At 34.8% G+C, this 19,338-nt stretch overlaps 1 protein-coding gene across 2 annotated transcripts in view; it reads left to right on the top strand.

Annotated features, from left to right (window-relative positions):
• CUNH8orf34 (chromosome unknown C8orf34 homolog) overlaps positions 1 to 19,338 on the top strand; it is a 443,306-nt gene that overhangs the window by 100,175 nt on the left and 323,793 nt on the right. The window contains exons 1-3 of one of the 2 annotated variants that reach the window (XM_064384262.1): positions 2,600 to 2,804; positions 3,460 to 3,607; positions 9,508 to 9,639. In XM_064384262.1, coding sequence (XP_064240332.1) covers positions 3,466 to 3,607; positions 9,508 to 9,639 — 274 coding nt within the window. In that variant the 5' untranslated portion in view covers positions 2,600 to 2,804; positions 3,460 to 3,465. Of the gene's footprint in view, positions 1 to 2,599; positions 2,805 to 3,459; positions 3,608 to 9,507; positions 9,640 to 19,338 lie in introns of those variants that run through there. The other variant, XM_064384261.1, reaches the window with a different exon arrangement.

Here is a 19,338-nt window from a genome sequence, read left to right on the forward strand (position 1 = left end):
CCACTCAGATTTCAAAGCCTGAATGTCTAATCACTACTGTTTCCTGTATCTTAAATTGCATGTTGTTTACATTAATTTTGTTGAGATGAGTATGAACTAAATCTTCTGTTGGTGACAGTTGCTAGTATATTTTGTTTGCAACTTGAATGTCCCCACTTAACTAGCCCGTGAGGGCACATAGTATCATATTAAAGTTAATACCTACATTTTATCAACCTCTGAGTACTTATTCTAAAATGTCCACAAACGTTTTGTTCCAGGGCACAAGTGCTATTACCACTTCATTATTCTTCTAATTTATATGCACTCACAGCCTGAGAAATTGCTATTCTCCCAGAGAATTTCATGTCACAATTCTTGCACTGATGGTAAGAACTGAAGGTGAGCCTCTTCTCTCTCCCTGGAAGTGTCCTTTCCTTCTGATGTTCAGCTTCTGTACCTGAAACTGGCTTGATGCTCTAGAATACTTTTTTTCCTATGGTGAATGATTCCTGTAAAACTTTCTGCGATTGACTTCTACTCCAAATCAACATACTAGCTGTGCAACTTGATTCTCACCTTTTCAAGTCTGTCGGTCCCTCAGGTCTATCTCTGTGGCTCTAAATCCTAGTGGTGGAAAGAAATAATCTTTTTATTACCATAAGCATCTGGCAAATCTAAGGACTTAAATTTTCATGTTTGGGAAAGGGATTTCTGTCAAGTTCAAGTGCTCAAAATCATTCAAGTCCAGCAGATACATGAATTAAGTGAGAAGCAGGGCAATTACTTTTGTAAATACAATCATTTAAAACTAGACTCTTCTCCCACCAAGATACTCAACATATTCTATTGCAAACATCAACTATGATCATTTTCTCATGACTGAACTTTTCTTGTGTCTTTAATCTCATATATTCATTAATAAATACAAATGTATCCAAAATAGTTAATAGACTGATACTATTTTAAAATCTTAATAGTGATTACTTGGTTTATTATGACTGTATAATCCATCTTCTAAAGAAAAATGTAGGAACGCTTAATTAAAAAAAAAAAAAAAGAAATCCAGAAACATTCCATCTACTTTGAAAGGTAAGTTCAAAAACAAAACAAATCAAAAACAAAACAAAACACATGAGATTTTCAGAGGTGTCAGGAAAGAAATGACTGTGGCTTTAAAGTTCCATTACCTGACCTAGTTGTGCTTTATCTGAATGTCCAGATATTCTGTGACAATACCAATCCAGGTTTTCTATTTATTTTTCTTTCTATTTTCTGGAATTCTTTATAAGTAAAATTAGTTCAAATAAAATATAATACATAATAGAAGTAAAATCCAAAATGTTTTAAATTGCATTCCACAGATGTATAATTGGGATTTATTTGAACTCTGTATTACTTTACAATTACCTTCACCACAGTAGCAGAATGGTCTTTTTAATTTATAACTATAATAATTGAAATATTAAATAGCAGAGATGAATAATACTTATTACAACCGATTGTTTGCTTAGTTGTTTTTCAGTATATAGAAAGTATCACATTTGTCTAATAAGTACCTTGCATTATAATGTATTTATGGTGAGAATCCTTTGCTCTTTTTCCGTTCAACTCTGTGTTCAAGCTACACATTTTTTTAGATATGCAGAAGTATTTAATCCATGACTCTATGATCAACTTGGAATCTTGTTATTTGTAAAATCCATTTAGTCCCTGCCCAGATAAAGCCATGTGTTCCTAGACTTGAAAATGTAAATAAATATCTCTCAGATAATCTGGACAGCAGTTTCTTATATAGCATGTCAGAGGACTATGTTTTGCTGGGCAATAAAAGGTTTAATTGTTATTTATTGGTATAATAAGCGATTTTAGTTACTAATATCTACCTGTAGTCAATAAAGCAAGCATTGATTGATTGATTCATTCATTCATCCAGTAGATATTGATTCAGCACCAGCTATGAGCTAGGTAGATTTCTAGGCCCTACAGAGAAAATTGATATCAAACTAAGCAAGTCCTTTTTCAAGTGCTACAGTAGGTGGGGGAGGAGACAGATAACAAACACATGAGCAAATATTAAACAAAATGATTCTGGAGAGTGCTAAATGCTGTGAAGAAGATTAAGTGATAAAATAATAAAGACTTCTGAAGATTGGGTTCGGATAAGCCTCTCTTAGAAGGTATCTTTAGAGACTGAAGAATGACAAAGAAGCCATCTGACCATGAGAGAACATCATTGAAGGGAAAGGAAACACCACCACTAACAACAACGAAAGAAAGACGCACTGGGGAATTTCCAGCAACGCTTTTGCTAACTCTCTTAATATCTGATGTTTTGAGCAGGAGAACAACTGCCTCTCACAGAATCTGAGCTTAAAACAGCAATGAACAGACTAGAATTCTAGGGTGAAACCAACAAGATGAAATGTGATTGATATGAATATAAATAGTGCACATAAGTTCACAAACCCAATTACACATCACAAAATGATATCCACGTGGCTTGACAGCTGTTCATATTCGAACAATCTAGGGATTCTAATGGACCACAAATTGGAGATTGCTCTTTGCTGTTCCTGACTGGAAAAAAAAAAAAGAAAGAAACCAATGTGTATATATTACCCTTGGGCAGATTTCAGTTCAATTTAAAGTATCATTACAGCTATTCAAAATGGAATAGCCTGCTTTGCAGGCAGAGAACTCACCCTACTGCTCAACTCAAAAAAAGCAAAAAGAAGGAAGAAGGAAGGACACTCATCAGGACTTTTTGCAAAAAGAAAATTCTGTATTTCTTGGAGACCACTTTAAGACACTTTTTGGTTTCTGTAAGTCTTGCGACTTATTACTTGTTTCTTTAATTTCAAGAAAATTTTCTCCATTTTTGTTATTTTTATATCATTAATAAGAAAAAATGACATTGATATTTAAGGTAGATGGTAAAGTTTAACAAAAGTTTAGTTTATTAAGACATCTCTCAAAATAGCAAATTGAAGTTTAAAATTCTTAAGCTGTAGTATTAAAAGAATTTAGAATAGCATTAGGAGAAATACCTAATGTAGATGGCAGAGTGATGGATGCAGCAAACTACCATGGCACGTGTATACCTATGTAACAAACCTGCACATTCTGCACATGTACCCCACAACTTAAAGTATAAAAAAAATTCTAAAAAAAAAAAAGAATTTAGATTAAACTTTTAGTATGTTGTTGACTAAGTATAATACAAAATAAAAATAAATATATCTTGGCTTTGCCACATATTAGCTGTGTTAACATAGACAATTTACTTCTCTGCTCTTGTTTCCTCAGAATGAGGACGGTAACTTGTACCTATCTGAAAAGATTGTTATAAGCATGAATTTAGTTGCTGTATATAAAGCAGTTACAACGGTGCCTGACAATATTAAATGCTAAGTAAGTCTTTGCTATCATTGTGGCTGTTATTATTAGATGTAATGGTATGCTCTGTTCTGCCTTCAGGAATTAATGACCAAGTTAATAACTGAGACACCTGACCAGCCAATCCCATTTCTCATTGACCATCTTCAGTCTAAACAAGGGAACCGTGGACAACTTCAAAGAACTTTGTCTGGATCTGCAGCTCTATGGGCAGAAAGCGAAACATCAGGTAAATGAAGAATAGATATGCAGTTAATTTTGGATTCATTTAATGTCAAAATTTCAAAACTCTTTTTGATTCTAATAAGATAAATCTAGATGGATAGTTACCAAAGGTTTAATGTGTTCATCTCTGACCTCACCTAGATGCTAAAATTTGTCATGTTATTAAATTTGAATGTATTGTAATGTATTATGCCTCAAAATACAAGAATCAGCATATTCCACTTTAATACAGATAAGATTTGGATTTACATAAAAAGATTTCATTCTATATGAATTCCAATTGGTTATCCTAAACTTATTTTTTAATGAATAATTTGAATTAAATGCTTAGAGCTTATCTATGTAGAAAGACAATAGTAGAGTTCTATAGGATTACTTTTCTTGTTGCCCAAACTGATGATTTTTCTTTATTTCTCCATGTCCCAGTTTTATCCTGTGTAGTAAACGTTAGGAAGATTCAATCACTCTTTACATCAGGAAACTAGTATTTCAAGTTTATAATGGCCTCATCTCCCCAGTAAACACTGGCGAGAGAACTGGATAGATTTGACCTCAATCTTTGCTCATAAAATGTGTTTACACGTTGGTCTGTTAGTTTGACATTTACTTTCAAATCCAAATCCCAATCCCCTCATCCCTATTGCTTGAGTAAGCAACTTCTTGCCCGATTCTCCTAGGAATCCAACTATATTCCAAATGACTTTCCTTGGATGGCATTATCACTTCTCTCTGCCTTTTCATGCTTTATGGGATCCTATGAAAGGATTTTAGTCTTCTTTGGTTATATCTTATATGAATGCCTTCTAGAGACCATGTCTCAAGGCCACACTAAAGTGGATAGAGAGTAGGGTATCCTCTGAAGAATGTAGACATCTGTACTGTTATTTATCCATACAAAAGTTATTTGCATCATACAGGAAGTTAGAATATGAACTTTTGTCATAAAAAAAGAAAGAACTCTTACTTTCTCTTGGCCTTAACTTTCTTGGGTTTAGATTCTAAGTAGAATGGGTAGGTAGGCAGGGGCTGTGGTTTGATGGTGCCCACCACATAAATGCAGATCAGATGGGTATCTATGAATTCACTGTAGCTCATTTGAGCCCATATTTTATAAATCATAGTATCTGGAAAGAACTCTGCATTTTTAATCACACACATTGAGTACCTCAGTGTTTATGTGTCAGAAGTCTGTGCATGGTTTAGCTGAGTCCTTTTCTTGGTCTCACAAGTCTGCAGATGAAGGTGTTGGCTGGGTTACATTCTCATCTGGAGGCTGGACTAGGAAAGAATCTGCTTTGAAGCTCATTTGGGCTGTTGGCAGAGTTAATTTCCTGCAGGTATATGACTGAGGTCCCTGCTTTCTGACTGGCTTCCAGCCAGGAGCTACTCTCATCTCCTAGATGCAACCCAGAGTCCCTGCCACATGTCTCTCACATCATGGCAGCTTACTAATTCTTCCTCCTTTTCTTCTTTTTCCTCTTCTTCTCTTCCTCCTTTTCCTCCCCTTCCTCCTCCTTCTTCTTCCTTTTTCCTTTCTTCTTCTTTAAAATAAAATCAGTCTTGCTCTATTGCCAGACTTTAGTGCAGTGGTATGATCATAGTTCACTATAACCTTGAACTCCTGGGCTCAAGTGATCCTCCTGCTTCAGCCTCCCAGAGTGCTGGAATTACAGTTGCGAACCACCACACCCAGCCAGCAACTTACTTCTTTAAAGTCAACAATGGCATTTCTCTCATTCCAGTCTACTAAGAGGGATCTTATATACTAGAATGTAAGCATACCATTGACATCTCATCACCTTTGCCATATTCTACTGTTTCAAAGCAAGTTAAAAGTCCTGTCTGCATTTGAGAGATGGACAAAATGTGGGAGGAAACACCATGGGGCAGAGAGATCATGGTTAATAACTACCATGTTATTCTATCAGTTCTCTTAATTCCTATTGATGAATTTTAGTTTCTTGTGTCTCATCTTAGTAGATAATTCCAGCAGACTATTGGATGTGAGTCTAAAGCTTTGGGGATGGGTCAAATCAGGAGTCCCACATGTAACCTTCAATATCATGCAGATAATAATAAGAATGAAAGAATAAAGGAAGATGTGGGTCAAGTTTATACTCTATTGAGTATGGGATGGACTGGGAGAAGGCAAGTGTGAGATGATTTCAGGTGACCTAAGTTTTATCTATTTATTATGTGGTGAGGGTGTTTGCCCAGACAAGTGGTTAGGGGGTCAGATAGGGAAGACTGAAGTAAGTGCACCAATTATGGAAAGTCACCAAGAGAAAGGAAAAAAGAGTTGGCAAAGGAAAATTTAAAAAAGAATGTCACGCAGTTCCGGGGCCTAACTGAAGTTCAGGACATGAATTAATTATTATTAATGAATCATAGAAACTATGAGTAAGATTATTTTTCTCTAGCAGTGCCCAGAAGTTCTGGGAAGGGAGAGAGAAAACAGTTTGAGGGACTTAGAATTGTGGTTGTATTACTGCAGCAAGGGTGGGAGAGCAGTTTTGCAAAAGGAGTTGAGGATATTTGTGCGCAAACTATGGGTGATCAAGCTCTCAGAAGTAGAGAGTAAGTGAAGGGAGAGGTTCAGGCAGAGAAAGCCAATCAAAACCTCCAGGAGATCAAGATAGTGAAAATATGAGCAATGCAGAAGGACACAGCTGTGCTGAGATTGTGATATTTGAGATCAAGATGTTTGTTGTGGAATGATTCCAGATGAGAAAATCCTGTGGGCGGCTTTAGTTTGAGGGTAACAAGTATCAGGGAAGCGAAACTCTTTAGAGTTGAGCAGGGCAAAGAAGTATGAGGCTTAATGAATGGTCTGTCTAAGGATAAAGAGGTCACCATAGTTTCGTTTAAGTTGTTGAAAGGACAAGAGACAGGACAAGACTTTGCCACTGTCTGAAGTAAGGCTGAGATTAATTAGAGGCAGAAAAGACGGTGATAATGAAGAGTGATGAGTAGTATAGCTAGATGACATTTCCCACAGGAGAACAGGCACTTTTATTTTACTGTTGAGGCTTCTATCACAGAAGCATCACTAAACCAGGAGATCCAGCCCTGCCTCCACAGTAGTTGGTGGGACATGGGGCGGGGCAAGAGCACCCACCATCCCAGGAAGCTGCAGACAAGGGAACGCTGTCGTGGGAAGAATGGGGGTTGTACTAAGACATGAAATGAGACATTTGAGGATGGAAGAGTGTTTATGTGGAAGACATGGCCCAGAGAAAGAGGAAAAATTTTAGAGGGAAAGTATGGCAAGAAGGAAGAGAAAAGCATAGATGAATTCTTGGATTGAATGAAACTAAAGAGGTTATAATTGAATGATGGTAAATAATGACAGTTTCAACCCTGACTGTAATTTGGAATTACTGATTTTGGTGCATCTTCTAATTAGCTAGAAAATGTCTCAATATTCAAAGTGCATGGGTATCATACCTTTTGGAAATATCTGAAGATGTCCTCTTGTTGCCTTTAAATATTTCTAGCAATTTGGGACACAACATTTTCTATTTAAAAGACTGTCATTTAACATTGCAGAGGAGAATCTTGAAAACAGGCTTATTTTTATTCCTTTGTGGGAATAAAAAAATATTTTTTTACTTCTGATATTCAAAAGTTTTACTGGAATGTCAACTATTATTTTTCAGGCAAATATATTATGTGCAAATTGAGTCTTATTTACTGTTCTCCGTTTTTCTCATTTCATTTGGCATTGTATTTGCCTTTCTTTGTTGACTCTCTTCTAGAGAAGTGTATCAAGAAAAGTGCTTTCTCTATGTCACTGATTCAGTTTTCTACACTCTCAGTTTTCTCTTTCTGGCTTTGAATGCAAATGTAAATGTTTGCATTGCATTTTAGTTTTCCTGTTGCTACTTCCTTACCTAATCTTCTTTTTGTTATTTCTGTACACAGTTACATTTTTAATCATGGGTTGATTAGCCTATCTCCTCTCTAATTTCTTTTTGCTTCATTGAGTCCACTTTGTTTATTTTTGTTGAGAAGACAAAATAGTCACAGTCACATTCCAACATTTAATGACTTTTCATTATAAATATTTTTTTTTAATTGTGATTACCTGTGCATTGTGAGTGCCGTATTCTTGTTTTTAAATTAAATTATTCTTAAAATAGTATTTTCTCTTTTTATTTGAACTTAAATGAGAAATGTTCCATCTAGTTTTAGATTTATCAACAAATAGTGTAGGTGGTCTCTTCTTTGTTCTCTCTCCACATAGCCTGGAACTATTTGGATTCTTTTCAAAGCTTTACAGAGGTGAAATCATGGTTGCTATTAAAATTTTCAGTATTCTTGAATACTTATGTTTCTGCAAAATTGATGCATGACTTACTGTCTCTTATCTCTTTTCAATGAACTAGATAAAAATATCATTGCTAGATTATTTGAATTAATATGGATGTTTTCTTGCTAGAAGTAGAGAATAAAGAAAACCACAAAATTAATTCATTCCTCTCTGGCTCCTTTTAATATTCCTTTGTATCCGGAGATGCTGTATTTTATGATCAAGGTTTCTTCTCCCATTACCTATGTTGCATTAGAGGAATTCATAATCCAAGAATGGATGTAGAAAGACAAATTCTGAAGATTGTCAAACAACATAAGGAGATGACTCCAAGGTTGGGGTAGATACCTAGTCATCTTCCATTCTCTTTCAGACTGGCCTATATTCTTTCTTAATTTTATCTATGGAAATACTTCCTGAGTTAGCAGACCATCAACAATATTTAGGTTCCTAGTACTTTAGAATTTTCATGCCTTTTTGGTATTTAATAGGATTTTGGAGGTGGACAAATTGGGTAATGGCTAGTTAATTACAACTTTAACATGAAGATTTGAGGAATTTGTAATGGTGTGTATTAGTTATTTATAAGTGGGTGGCCAGAGAAAGACTTACGAGTCATCCATAAAGCTAGGATGGTTTTTAAATTTGTAAATTAAGACAAGGCATAAAGAAATCCTAAAGAATGCCACATAGATTAGAGTAATGGAAGATGAGGAATGAATAAATGAGATCAAGAAAGAGTTATCAAGTGATATGGGGATGAGGAAAAAGATTGTTCTGTGTAAAAACATGAAATTCTTGTAAAAGAAGTCAAGAGAGATGAACTCTTAGAAAGACGCTTAATTGTGGAATGGGCAGGACATTGACCACCTTCTAAGGGGAATTTCAAAATAGCAATGTTGGTTGAATTGAATTGATCTTTCTTGCAATAGAAGATACGTTGATTTAGGTGACTATCAATGATTTTATGTGTCCTAATAGATAAGGTAGATAAGTCATGGGAACCCATGCCTTAAAAAGACTTCAAAGTAATTTTGTAGTGTTTTTTTGTTTGTTTGTTTTTTGTTTTTAAGATGGAGTCTCACTCTGTTACCCAGACTGGAGTGCAGTGGCACAATCTTGGCTCACTGCAACTTCCACTTCTCGGTTCAAGCAATTCTCCTGTCTCAGCCTCCCAAGTAGCTATGATTACAGGCACCTCCCACCACACCGGGCTAATTTTTGTATTTTTAGTGGAGATGGGGTTTCACCATATTGGTCAGGCTGGTCTGAAACTCCTGATGTCAGGTGATCCACACACTTTGGCCTCCCAAAGTGCTGAAATTACAGGCATGAGCCACCATGCCCAGTCAATTTCATAGTTTCATATGATATAATCTTAATCATATGCACATATAAGCTGATTCATATCAGATTTAAAACTCTAATTTACAAATGAAATTAGACAAGAAGTACTTTTGCATGTGTACATTATTTTTGATATGAGGTGACCTATATGTTTTGTCAAGTATATTTAATGATTTCATGGATTTGGTTTTTGCTCAGTCTTAAAATCACTTTATTGGGCTTTTTTGTATATTTTGTTTTAACAGAATCCAAAGGAACAAGACGGGATTTCAGAAGCTATGATAAACCTTGGCAATTAAATGCAAAGAAGCCTAAAAAATCAAAAAGTGACCTTGCTGTGTCTAATATTTCTCCACCATCACCAGACTCCAAATCATGTAAGGAAGTTTGTTATTCAAATGCTAGTCAACGTGTGTAAGTTTATGTTGTTAAGAAAATGATGAAAAGGTAGTAATTGAAGCCCAGCTTTTCATCTGATATTTCTGGCCTTTAATCCTAGTGAATTTCACTTTTACTCCACGTTAACATTGATCTTTATTTATGTGTATCTACTCGCTCACTAATATTCTCAAACATGTGTAATTCACTTACACCTTTATGAGTGTCATGTTACATGAAGAATATAAACTGCATGGAGCCAGTCTCTTGCCTCTTATAGTCAATTGTAGAATTACATCGTATTGAAAGCAGTACTTACTTATTTATAATGAAGTACATAAAAGCAAATTAAATTTCTTAGAGTAGAAGCAAATAAGATTTCTATTCAAAACATTTAATAAGTTTTTTAAAATATTTCATCTGGGATTTTCCTGAAGTCCTACTCATTAATTTCTATGTAAAAACATGAAATTCTTGTAAAAAGAAAAAAAGTCAAGAGGGATGAACTCTTGGAAAGACCCTTTAATTGTGGAATGGGCAGGACATTGACTACCTTCTAAAGAGAATTTCAAAGTAACAATATTGGTTGAATTGAATTGATCATTCAATTCAATTGAGAATCAATATATATTTATTCTCTTCCCTACTATTTTAATGTCTTTGTTTTTATGTTACTATAAAGGAATGACTTAGGCTAGGAATTTTATAAGGAAAAGAGATTTATTTGGCTTACGGTTCTGCAGGCTGTACAAGAAGTACAGCACTAGCATCTGCTTCTTGTGAAAATTGCAGGAAGCTTCCACTCATGGCAGAAGGTGAAGGGGAGCAGGCATCATATAGTGAGAGGAAGGAGCAAGAGAGATGGGAGGGGGGTGCCAGGCTCTTTTTAACAATCAGATTTTGTAAGAACTAATAGAGTGGGAAATTACTCCTTACCACGAGTTCGCCACCAAGCCATTCATGAGAGATTGCCCTCCCATGACCCAAACACCTTCCACCAGGCCCCACCTCCAATATCGGTGCTCAAATTTACCATGTGATTTGGAGAGGACAAATATCCAAGCTATACCACCTAAATATCGCTTCTCTCTCAATGTCCCACTGCTTTGGTAGCTACTGGGATTCTCCAGTGCTCTGCTACCCCCACATATGTATAAACATGTCAAAAATCTCTGGAGCCTCTAGCAAATCACAGCTATTCTTGGAAGAAAAGAGAGCTTGCAAGCTGTTCTTCTTATACATCAATTCCCTGTGCTTGTTACAGGGTGAGATATTTGATTTTAGTTTCAAAGAGAAAGGAGTAGGCAGAAAATATTTATCTTTGTTTGAAAATGTTTGAAAAACCACTATGTGCTAACTGGAATCTGCATCTGGGTCATTTGTGAAAGCAACTAAATTTAACTTTGTGAGTAGCTTCATTTACATAGTGGTACTCATAAAAAGTATTGCATTAACAACACCAAGTTCATGTGAAAATTATATGAAGTGTTAACAACTTCAAATGTTCTTTAGAAATTATAATTGTAACCAAACTTTCCTGCTTCACCAGTTTGGTATATAAAATTAGGTCCCAACATTTTTAAAAACATACAAGTTTAAAATTTGCATGTCTTTTTTTACAACAGTATATCCAGTAATATCCAACACAGTGCCTATTTCAATTAATAAATGCTAAATGGTAAAAATGAATCAAGGAAAATATAAAAAATGAAATGAATAAAGTCTCAGTCTTCCTTTTCATCATGGATCCTACCTCTCATTTTGCTCTCACTCTCTTCCAGTGATAAGTTCAAAACCTTAGGAGATTACTAAATTATAGAATAAGTTCTGGATGCCAAAAGGCCTGCTCATTGTAGAGGTCCTGTGCTCTTCATAGGATGCTATCTTGTTACAGGGTGTTACTGGTAGTCTGATGTCTGATTATATTCCTTTTTACTCAGATAATCTACTCCCAACCTCTAGTTTCACTAGACTGTTACCAAGCTTTTTAAAGCAAAAATAATAATGAAATAGCATGGTTTTTTTTAAAAATAGCATATGTAGAATTAATATATATGATAATAAGAATACAATAGATTTAGGGTTATTCATTGGAAATATATTGTTAAAGCAAATTATTTTTGAGGTAATAAAATATCTTTGTACATAAATCATGATGAGTTAAAGATGTGTTTTTCATCGCTAAAGCATCACTAAAAACTAGCACAACATTCTTAAATTAAAAATTAGTAGATACATTAGAATGGAATGTGAAAAAAATTGTTCATCTTCCCAAAACAAAAGCAGGAGAAAAGTAACAGAGAAACAAAGAAAGGATTGGAAAAGTAGAAATTGGACACCAATATTGTAAGTTGAAATACAGATGTGCCCACAATTATAATAAATGTAAATGTATTAAACATTCCAATTAAAGCAAATATTGTCAGACTGAATAAAGAGTATAGATTTGTTAAAATGTAGGAAACAGACTTTAAATATGCAGATACAAACAGTTTGAAACTCTAACAAAAAGAAGCCTATATGGCTAAAGTAGTATCAAACCAAATAAAAATTCAAGATAAAGGATATTACCAGAGATAAAGAGACTGTATCATAATTATAAAAGGTTTTTTAATGAAGAAGACATAATAATAAAGGGTTATGTACCCAATAACAAAAGTTCTCAATACATGATACAAAAATTTACAGAACTAAAGGAAGACATAAACAGAATAAATGGACTGAAAAATTAGTAAGAATATGGAAGATTTGAACAGGGCTATCAACTAATTGACCTAATTGACATTGATAAACACTCTGCTCAACAAAGTTAGTCACATGGAAAAACAAACAAACAAACATACATAACTTTGATCCCTGCCTTAAATCATACCTGAAGAAAGGCAAAGAATTTTTAGAGATGTTCCAGTTACTATGGCTTATAACAAATCACACCAAGACTTTTTTTTTTACATAAAATTAACATAAGATTAACTATCCTAAAATGAACAATTCAGTGACATTCAGTACATTCACAATATTATGCTACCTAGTCCCTATCTAGTTTGAAAATATTTTCATCATCCCAAAAGGAAATCTCAGTAGTGACTCAATATTCCCACCTCCCACCAGCCCCTGGCAACCTGCTTTTTGTCTCTATGAATGTATCTATTCTGGGTACTGGCATAACTTAGAGATATTGTGGGTTCAGTTCCAGGCCACTGCAATAAAGTGAATATCACAATGTCAGTCACACAATTTTTTTTTGTTTTCTAGCACATAAAAAAGTTATATTTATACTCTACTGTAGTCTATTTAGTGTGCAACAGCATTATGTATAAGAAAACAATGTACACATTTTAAATAAAGATATTTTATTGCCAAAAAATTCTAACAATCATCTGAGATTTTTATTAGTCATAACCATCTTGCTGGTGAAGAGTCTTGCCTTGATGTTGTAGGCTGCAGACTGATCAGGGTGGTAGCTACTGAAGGTTGAGGTGTCTGTGACAACTTCCTAAAATGAGACAACAATGAAGTTTGCCAATGGACTAATGGAGTCAATGGACTCTTCTTTTCATGAAAAAGTTATTCATAGTATGTGATGCTATTTGGTAGCATTGTACACAAAGTAGACTTCTTTCAAAATTGGTGTCAATTCTCTTAAACCCTGTCTCTGCTTTATCAACTAAGTTGATAAAACATTTTAACAATGTTCACGACATCTTCACCTTGAGTAGATTCTGTTTCAAGAAACCACTTTTTTCTGCTCATCCGTAAGAACTCCTCAACCATTCAAGTTTTACCATGAGATTGCAGCAATTCAGTCACATCCTCAGGTGCCACTTCTATTTCTAGTTCTCTTGCTATTTCTACCGTACATTCAGCTACTTCCTTCACTGAAATGTTGGACCTTTCAGAGTCATCCATGAAAGTTGGAATTAACTTCTTCCAAACTCCTATTTTTTGCTGTTGTTGTTGTTGTTGTTGTTGTTGTTGAAATGGAGTCTAGCTCTGTTGCCCAGGCTGGAGTGTAGTGGCGTGATCTAGGCTCATTGCAACCTCCGCCTCCTGGGTTCAAGTGATTCTCCTGCCTCCACCTCCTGAGTTTCTGGGACTACAGGCATGTGCCACCAAGCCTGGCTAATTTTTTGTATTTTTAGTAGAGATGGGGTTTAGCCAGGATGGTCTCAATCTCCTGATCCACCCACCTCAGCCTCCCTAAGTGCTGTGATTACAGGCATGAGCCACCGCTCCCAGCCTCAAACTCCTATTAATATAGATATTTTGATCTCCCCCATGAATCATGAATGTTCTTAATGGCATCTAGAACGGTAAATCTTTTTAACGAAAATTTTCAAGTTACTTTGCTCCCAGATCCATCAGAGGAATCACTATCTATGGCAGCTATACCCTTCTGATATATATTTCTTAAGTAATAAGACTTGAAAGTCCAGATTACTTCTTGATTCATGTACTGCAAAATATATATTGTGTTAAGAGACACGAAAATATTAATTTCCTTGTACATTGCCATCAGCACTCTGGGGTGCGCTGTCAATAAGCAGTAACTTTTTTTTAATTGCATTTTAGGTTTGGGGGTACATGTGAAAAACATGCAAGATTGTTGCATAGGTGCATACGTGGCAGTGTGATTTGCTGCCTTCCTCCCCTTCACCTAAGCAGTAACATTTTGAAAGGAACCTTTTCTTCTTAGCAGTAAATCTCAACATTGGGCTTAAAATGATAAGTAAACCATGCTGGAAACAGATGTGCTGCCATCCAGGCTTTGTTATTTTATTTATAGAGCACAGACAGAGTAGATAATAGCACAATTCTTAAGGATCTCAGGATTTTTGGAATGGTAAATAAGCATTGACTTCAACTTAAAGTCACCAGCTGTGATAGGCCCTGACAAGAGAGTCAGCCTCTCCTTAGAAACTTTGTTTTTTTTTTTTGAGATGGAGTTTCACTCTTGTTACCCAGGCTGGAGTGCAATGGCGCAATTTCGGCTCACTGCAACCTCCACCTCCTGGGTTCAGGCAATTCTCCTGCCTCAGCCTCCTGAGTAGCTGGGATTACAGGCACGCGCCACCATGCCCAGCTAATTTTTTTTTGTATTAGTAGAGACGGGGTTTCACCATGTTGACCAGGATGGTCTCGATCTCTTGACCTCGTGATCCACCCGCCTCGGCCTCCCAAAGTGCTGGGATTACAGGCTTGAGCCACCGCGCCCGGCTCCTTGGAAACTTTGAAGCCAGGCTCTGACTTCTCTCTAGCAATGAAAGTCCTAAATGGCGTCTGCTTCCAACATGAAACTGTTTTGTCTACATTGAAACTCTGTTGTTTAGTGTAGCCACTTTCATCAATTATCTTAGCTAGATCTTCTGGATCACTTGGTGTGTCTTCTCCATCAGCACTTGCTACTTCATCTTGCACTTTTATGTTATGGAGAGGCTTATTTCCTTAAATCTCATGAACCAACCTCTGCTAGCTTTCAACTTTTCTTCGGCAGCTTCCTCAGCCTTCATGGAATTGAGGAGTTAGGACCTTGCTTTGGATTAGGCCTTGGCTTAAGGGGACATCGTGGCTGATTTAATCTTCTATCCAGACCATTCAGCCTTTCTCCATAGCAGCAACAAGGCTCTTTCACTTTCTTATCATTCCTGTGTTTACTGGAATGGCACTTCTAATTTTCTTCAAAAACTTTACATTTGCACTTACAACTTGGCTAAATGTTTGGCACAAGAGGCCTAGCTTTCAGCCTACCTGTCTTTCAACATGCCTTCCTCACTAAGCTTAATCATTTATATCTTTTGATTTAAAGTGAGAGACATGCAACTCTTCCTTTCACTTGAATGCTTAGAGGCCATCGTAGGGTTTTAAATTGGCCAAATTTCAAAATTGTTGTGTTTCAGGGAATAGGGAAGCTCAAGGTGAAGGAGAGAGGAGAGGGAATGGCTGGTCAGTGGAGCAGACAGAACACACACATTTATTGGTTAAGTTCACCATCTTACATGAGTTTGGCTGTAACACCTGAAAACAATTACGAGAGCAGTATCAAAGATCACTGACCACTGGTCACCATCACAGATACAATAATAATGGAAAAAATTTAAAATTTTGTGATACTTACCAAAATATTACACAGACGCACAAAACAATCACATGCTGTTAGAAAAATTGAGCTGATAGACTTGTTAGAAAAAAAAAAAGAACAAAGTGTCTACAAAGCATAATAAAGTGAAGTGCAGTTGAATAAGGTATTCCTGTACATCATGTGAGTGAAATCACAATGTAAGACCTTTTGTCTTTGACTTACTTTACTTAGCATGTTTTTGTGGTTTATCCACATTGTAGTGTGTACACTACTCACTGCTACAGTCCTTCTCATGTCAGAATAATATTCCATTGTGTGGTTAAACCACATTTTGTTTATCCGTTTATCTGCTGACGGGTATTTTGTTTGTTTCTATCTTTTAGCTATCTTGAATCATATTGCTATGAAGATTCATATATAAGCATTTCTATTACCTTGTTTATTTGGATAATAATTGATAATATATAGGTAATATAATAATTTATATTACTATGTAATTGATTTGCTGGGTTATATGATAATTCTCTGTGTAACTTCAAGGAGCTGCCAGCTGTTTTTCAAAGAAGCTGCACCATTTCACATGCTTACTAGCAATGTACAATATCTTTAGCAAAGCCTATTTTCCTTTTCTTCCTTTCCTTTTTTAAAAAATATTATAGCTATCCAAGTGGATGTAAACTGGTATCTCATTGTTGTCTTGATTTGCATTTTTCTAATGGCTAATAGTTTTGGGCATCTTTTCAAGTGCTTCTTGGCCATTTCAATATCTTCTTTGGAAAAATGTCTATTCATACCCTTAGCTCATTTTTTAAGTGAGTTGTTACTCTTTTTATTCTTGAATTATGAGAGCTTTTGTAAACTGGATACTAGATCCTTATCAGAGATATGATTTATGAATTTTTTCCATTTGGGGAATTATACTTTAATTTTATTAATAGTGTTATGTACATCAGTTTTTAATTTTGATGAAGCTCAATTTACCTATTTTCCTTTTTTTGCTTGTGTTTTGGTGTCATATCTAAAAACTCTTGCCAAATCCAAGGTTATAATGACTTATCTGACTTATCTCTATATTTTCTTCTAAGAGTTATAGTTTATACTTTCACATGTGGGTAGTTGTTCCATTTTGAGTTAATTTTTGTATATAGTAGATGATGGTTGTTCAACTCCATATTTTGCCATGTGGATATTCAGTTGTCTCAGTACCAGTTTTTTGAAAATACTATTCTTTCCTCATTGAATGATCTTGTCACCCCACTGAAAATCAGTTGACCATGAATATGATGGTTTATTTTTAGTCTCTCAATTCTATTCCATTAAGCTACATGTTTATCCTTTTGTGAGTACCACACACACTCTTTTGATCATTTTAGTTTGTAATAAGTTTTGAAATTGAGAAGTATGAGTCCTCTGACTTTGTTTTTCTCTCTCAGGATTGTTTAGGCTACTCTGAGCGCCCTGAAGTTGTATATGAATTTTAGAATTAGTTGTTTAAAATATTTCTACATAAAGGCCATTTGGATTTTCTTAGGAAATACATTGAATCTGTGGATCACTTTGGAGAGCATTGTTACCATAACAAGGTTTCCAATTCATGAACATGAAATGTCTTCTTTTATTTAGATCCTCTTTAATTTCTTTAAACAAGATTTTGTAGTTTTCAGTGTACAAGACTAGCATGTCCTTGGTTAAATGTATTCCAGAGTATTTTTTTCCTTTAGATATCATTATAAATGGAATTGTTTCTTATTTTCCTTTTAAGATTGTCATCACTAGAGTGTAGAAATAAAACTGATTTTTGTGTTTTGATCTTATATCCCAGTATTTTGCTGAACTAGTTCATTAGTTCTAACATTTATTGTGAATTCTTTAGAACTCTCTAAAGATCAAATTATGCTATCTGATACAGAGATAGTTTAACTTCTTCCTTTCCAATTTGGTTGCCTTTTATTTCTCTTTTCTTGCCTAATTGCTCCAGCTAGAAATTCCAATACAAGGTTGAGCAGAACTCATGGAAGTAGAAAGGTATCCTTTTCTCATTATTCATCTTAAGGGAAAGGCTTTTGGTCTTGTATCATAGCGTATGGTGTTAGCTGTGAGTTTTTCCAAAATGTCTTTTATCATGTTGAGAAAGTTCTATTCCTAGTTTGTTGGATATTTTTATCATGAAAATGTGTCATTTTTTCCAATGCTTTTTCTCCATCAATTGAGATAATCATACAGTTTTTCTTATTCTGTTAATGTGAAGTGTTACATTTCATAATTTTCTTAAATAATCCTTGAATTTCTAGGACAAATACTTGGTCATGATCTATAAATGCTACTGGATTTAATTTGTTACTCTTTTATGGAGGATTTTGCATCTACATTTATAAAAGATGTTGGTCTGTAATTTTCTTTTCTTGTGATGTTTTTTGTTACTGGGGCAATGCTGGCCTCTTAGAATAAATCATAATGTGTTCCTACTTCTTCAATTTTTTTGGAGGAATCGATAAAACTTGGTGTTAATTCTTCTTTCAATGCTTGGTTGAATTTACCAGTGGAGCCATTTTATCCTGGTCTTGTCTTTTTTGGGAGATTTCATTACTGAGTCAAAGTCTTTACTTATTATGAGTCTATTCTGATTTCCTCTTGAGTTATTTCTTCTTGAGTCGGTATTGGTAGTTTGTGTGTTTCTAGAAAATTTCCAAGTCATCCAGTTTGCTGGCATACAATTGTTTATAGTATTTTCTTATAATACTTTTTAATTTTCTTAACATTTGTAGTAATATCTCACTTTTATTTCTAATTTTAATAATTTGAATTTTCTTTTTCAATCAATCTGGCTAAGGATTTGTTAACTTTTAAATCTTTCTAATAAACTAACCTTTGCTTTTGCTGATTTTCTCTATTTTTTTCTGTCTATTTCATTGATTTCTGCTTTAACCTTTACTGTTTTCATCCTTCTGCTAGCTTGGGTTTAGTAGGCTCTTCTTTTTCTACTTCCTTAAGGTGTAAAGTTAGGTTATTGATTTGACATCTTTCTTCTTTATTACTGGGGAAATTTACTGCTGTAAATTTCTATCAGCACTGCTTCCACTGCATACTACAAGGTTTAGTATGTTGTCTTTATAATTTTTTTGTTACTAAGTATTTTCTAATTCATCTTGTGATTTATTCTTTGTCTCATTCATTATAAATGAGCATGTTGTTTAATTTTCTCATATTTGTTGATTTCCCATTTTTCTCTTTCCTTTGACTTTTAGTTTTATTCTTTTGTTGTCAGAGAATATACTTTGTATGATTTCAATCCTTTAAAATTTTTGACTTATTTTGTTGCCTAACATAAGATCTCTCCTAGAGAATGTTCCATGCACACTTGAGAATAATGTGTTTTCTTGTTAGGCAGAATGTTCTGTATGCATCTGTTAGGTCTTACCGGCTTATGGTGTTGTTCAAGTCCCTCGTGTCTTTTGTCTAGTTGTTCCAGTATCGAAAGTGAGGATTTTAAAGTCCCCTACTATTGTTATATGGCCCTCTAATTATCTTTAAATTGTGTCAGTTTTTGCTTCTATATTTTAAGGCTCTGCAGCTAGGTGTTTATATGTTTATAATTATTATATCTTGATGGATTCTCCTT

Source organism: Aotus nancymaae, unplaced genomic scaffold, assembly GCF_030222135.1.
Source record: "Aotus nancymaae isolate 86718 unplaced genomic scaffold, 86718_ANA_hifiasm-v0.15.2.pri h1tg000036l, whole genome shotgun sequence".
In the NCBI taxonomy this organism is placed as follows: domain Eukaryota; kingdom Metazoa; phylum Chordata; class Mammalia; order Primates; family Aotidae; genus Aotus; species Aotus nancymaae.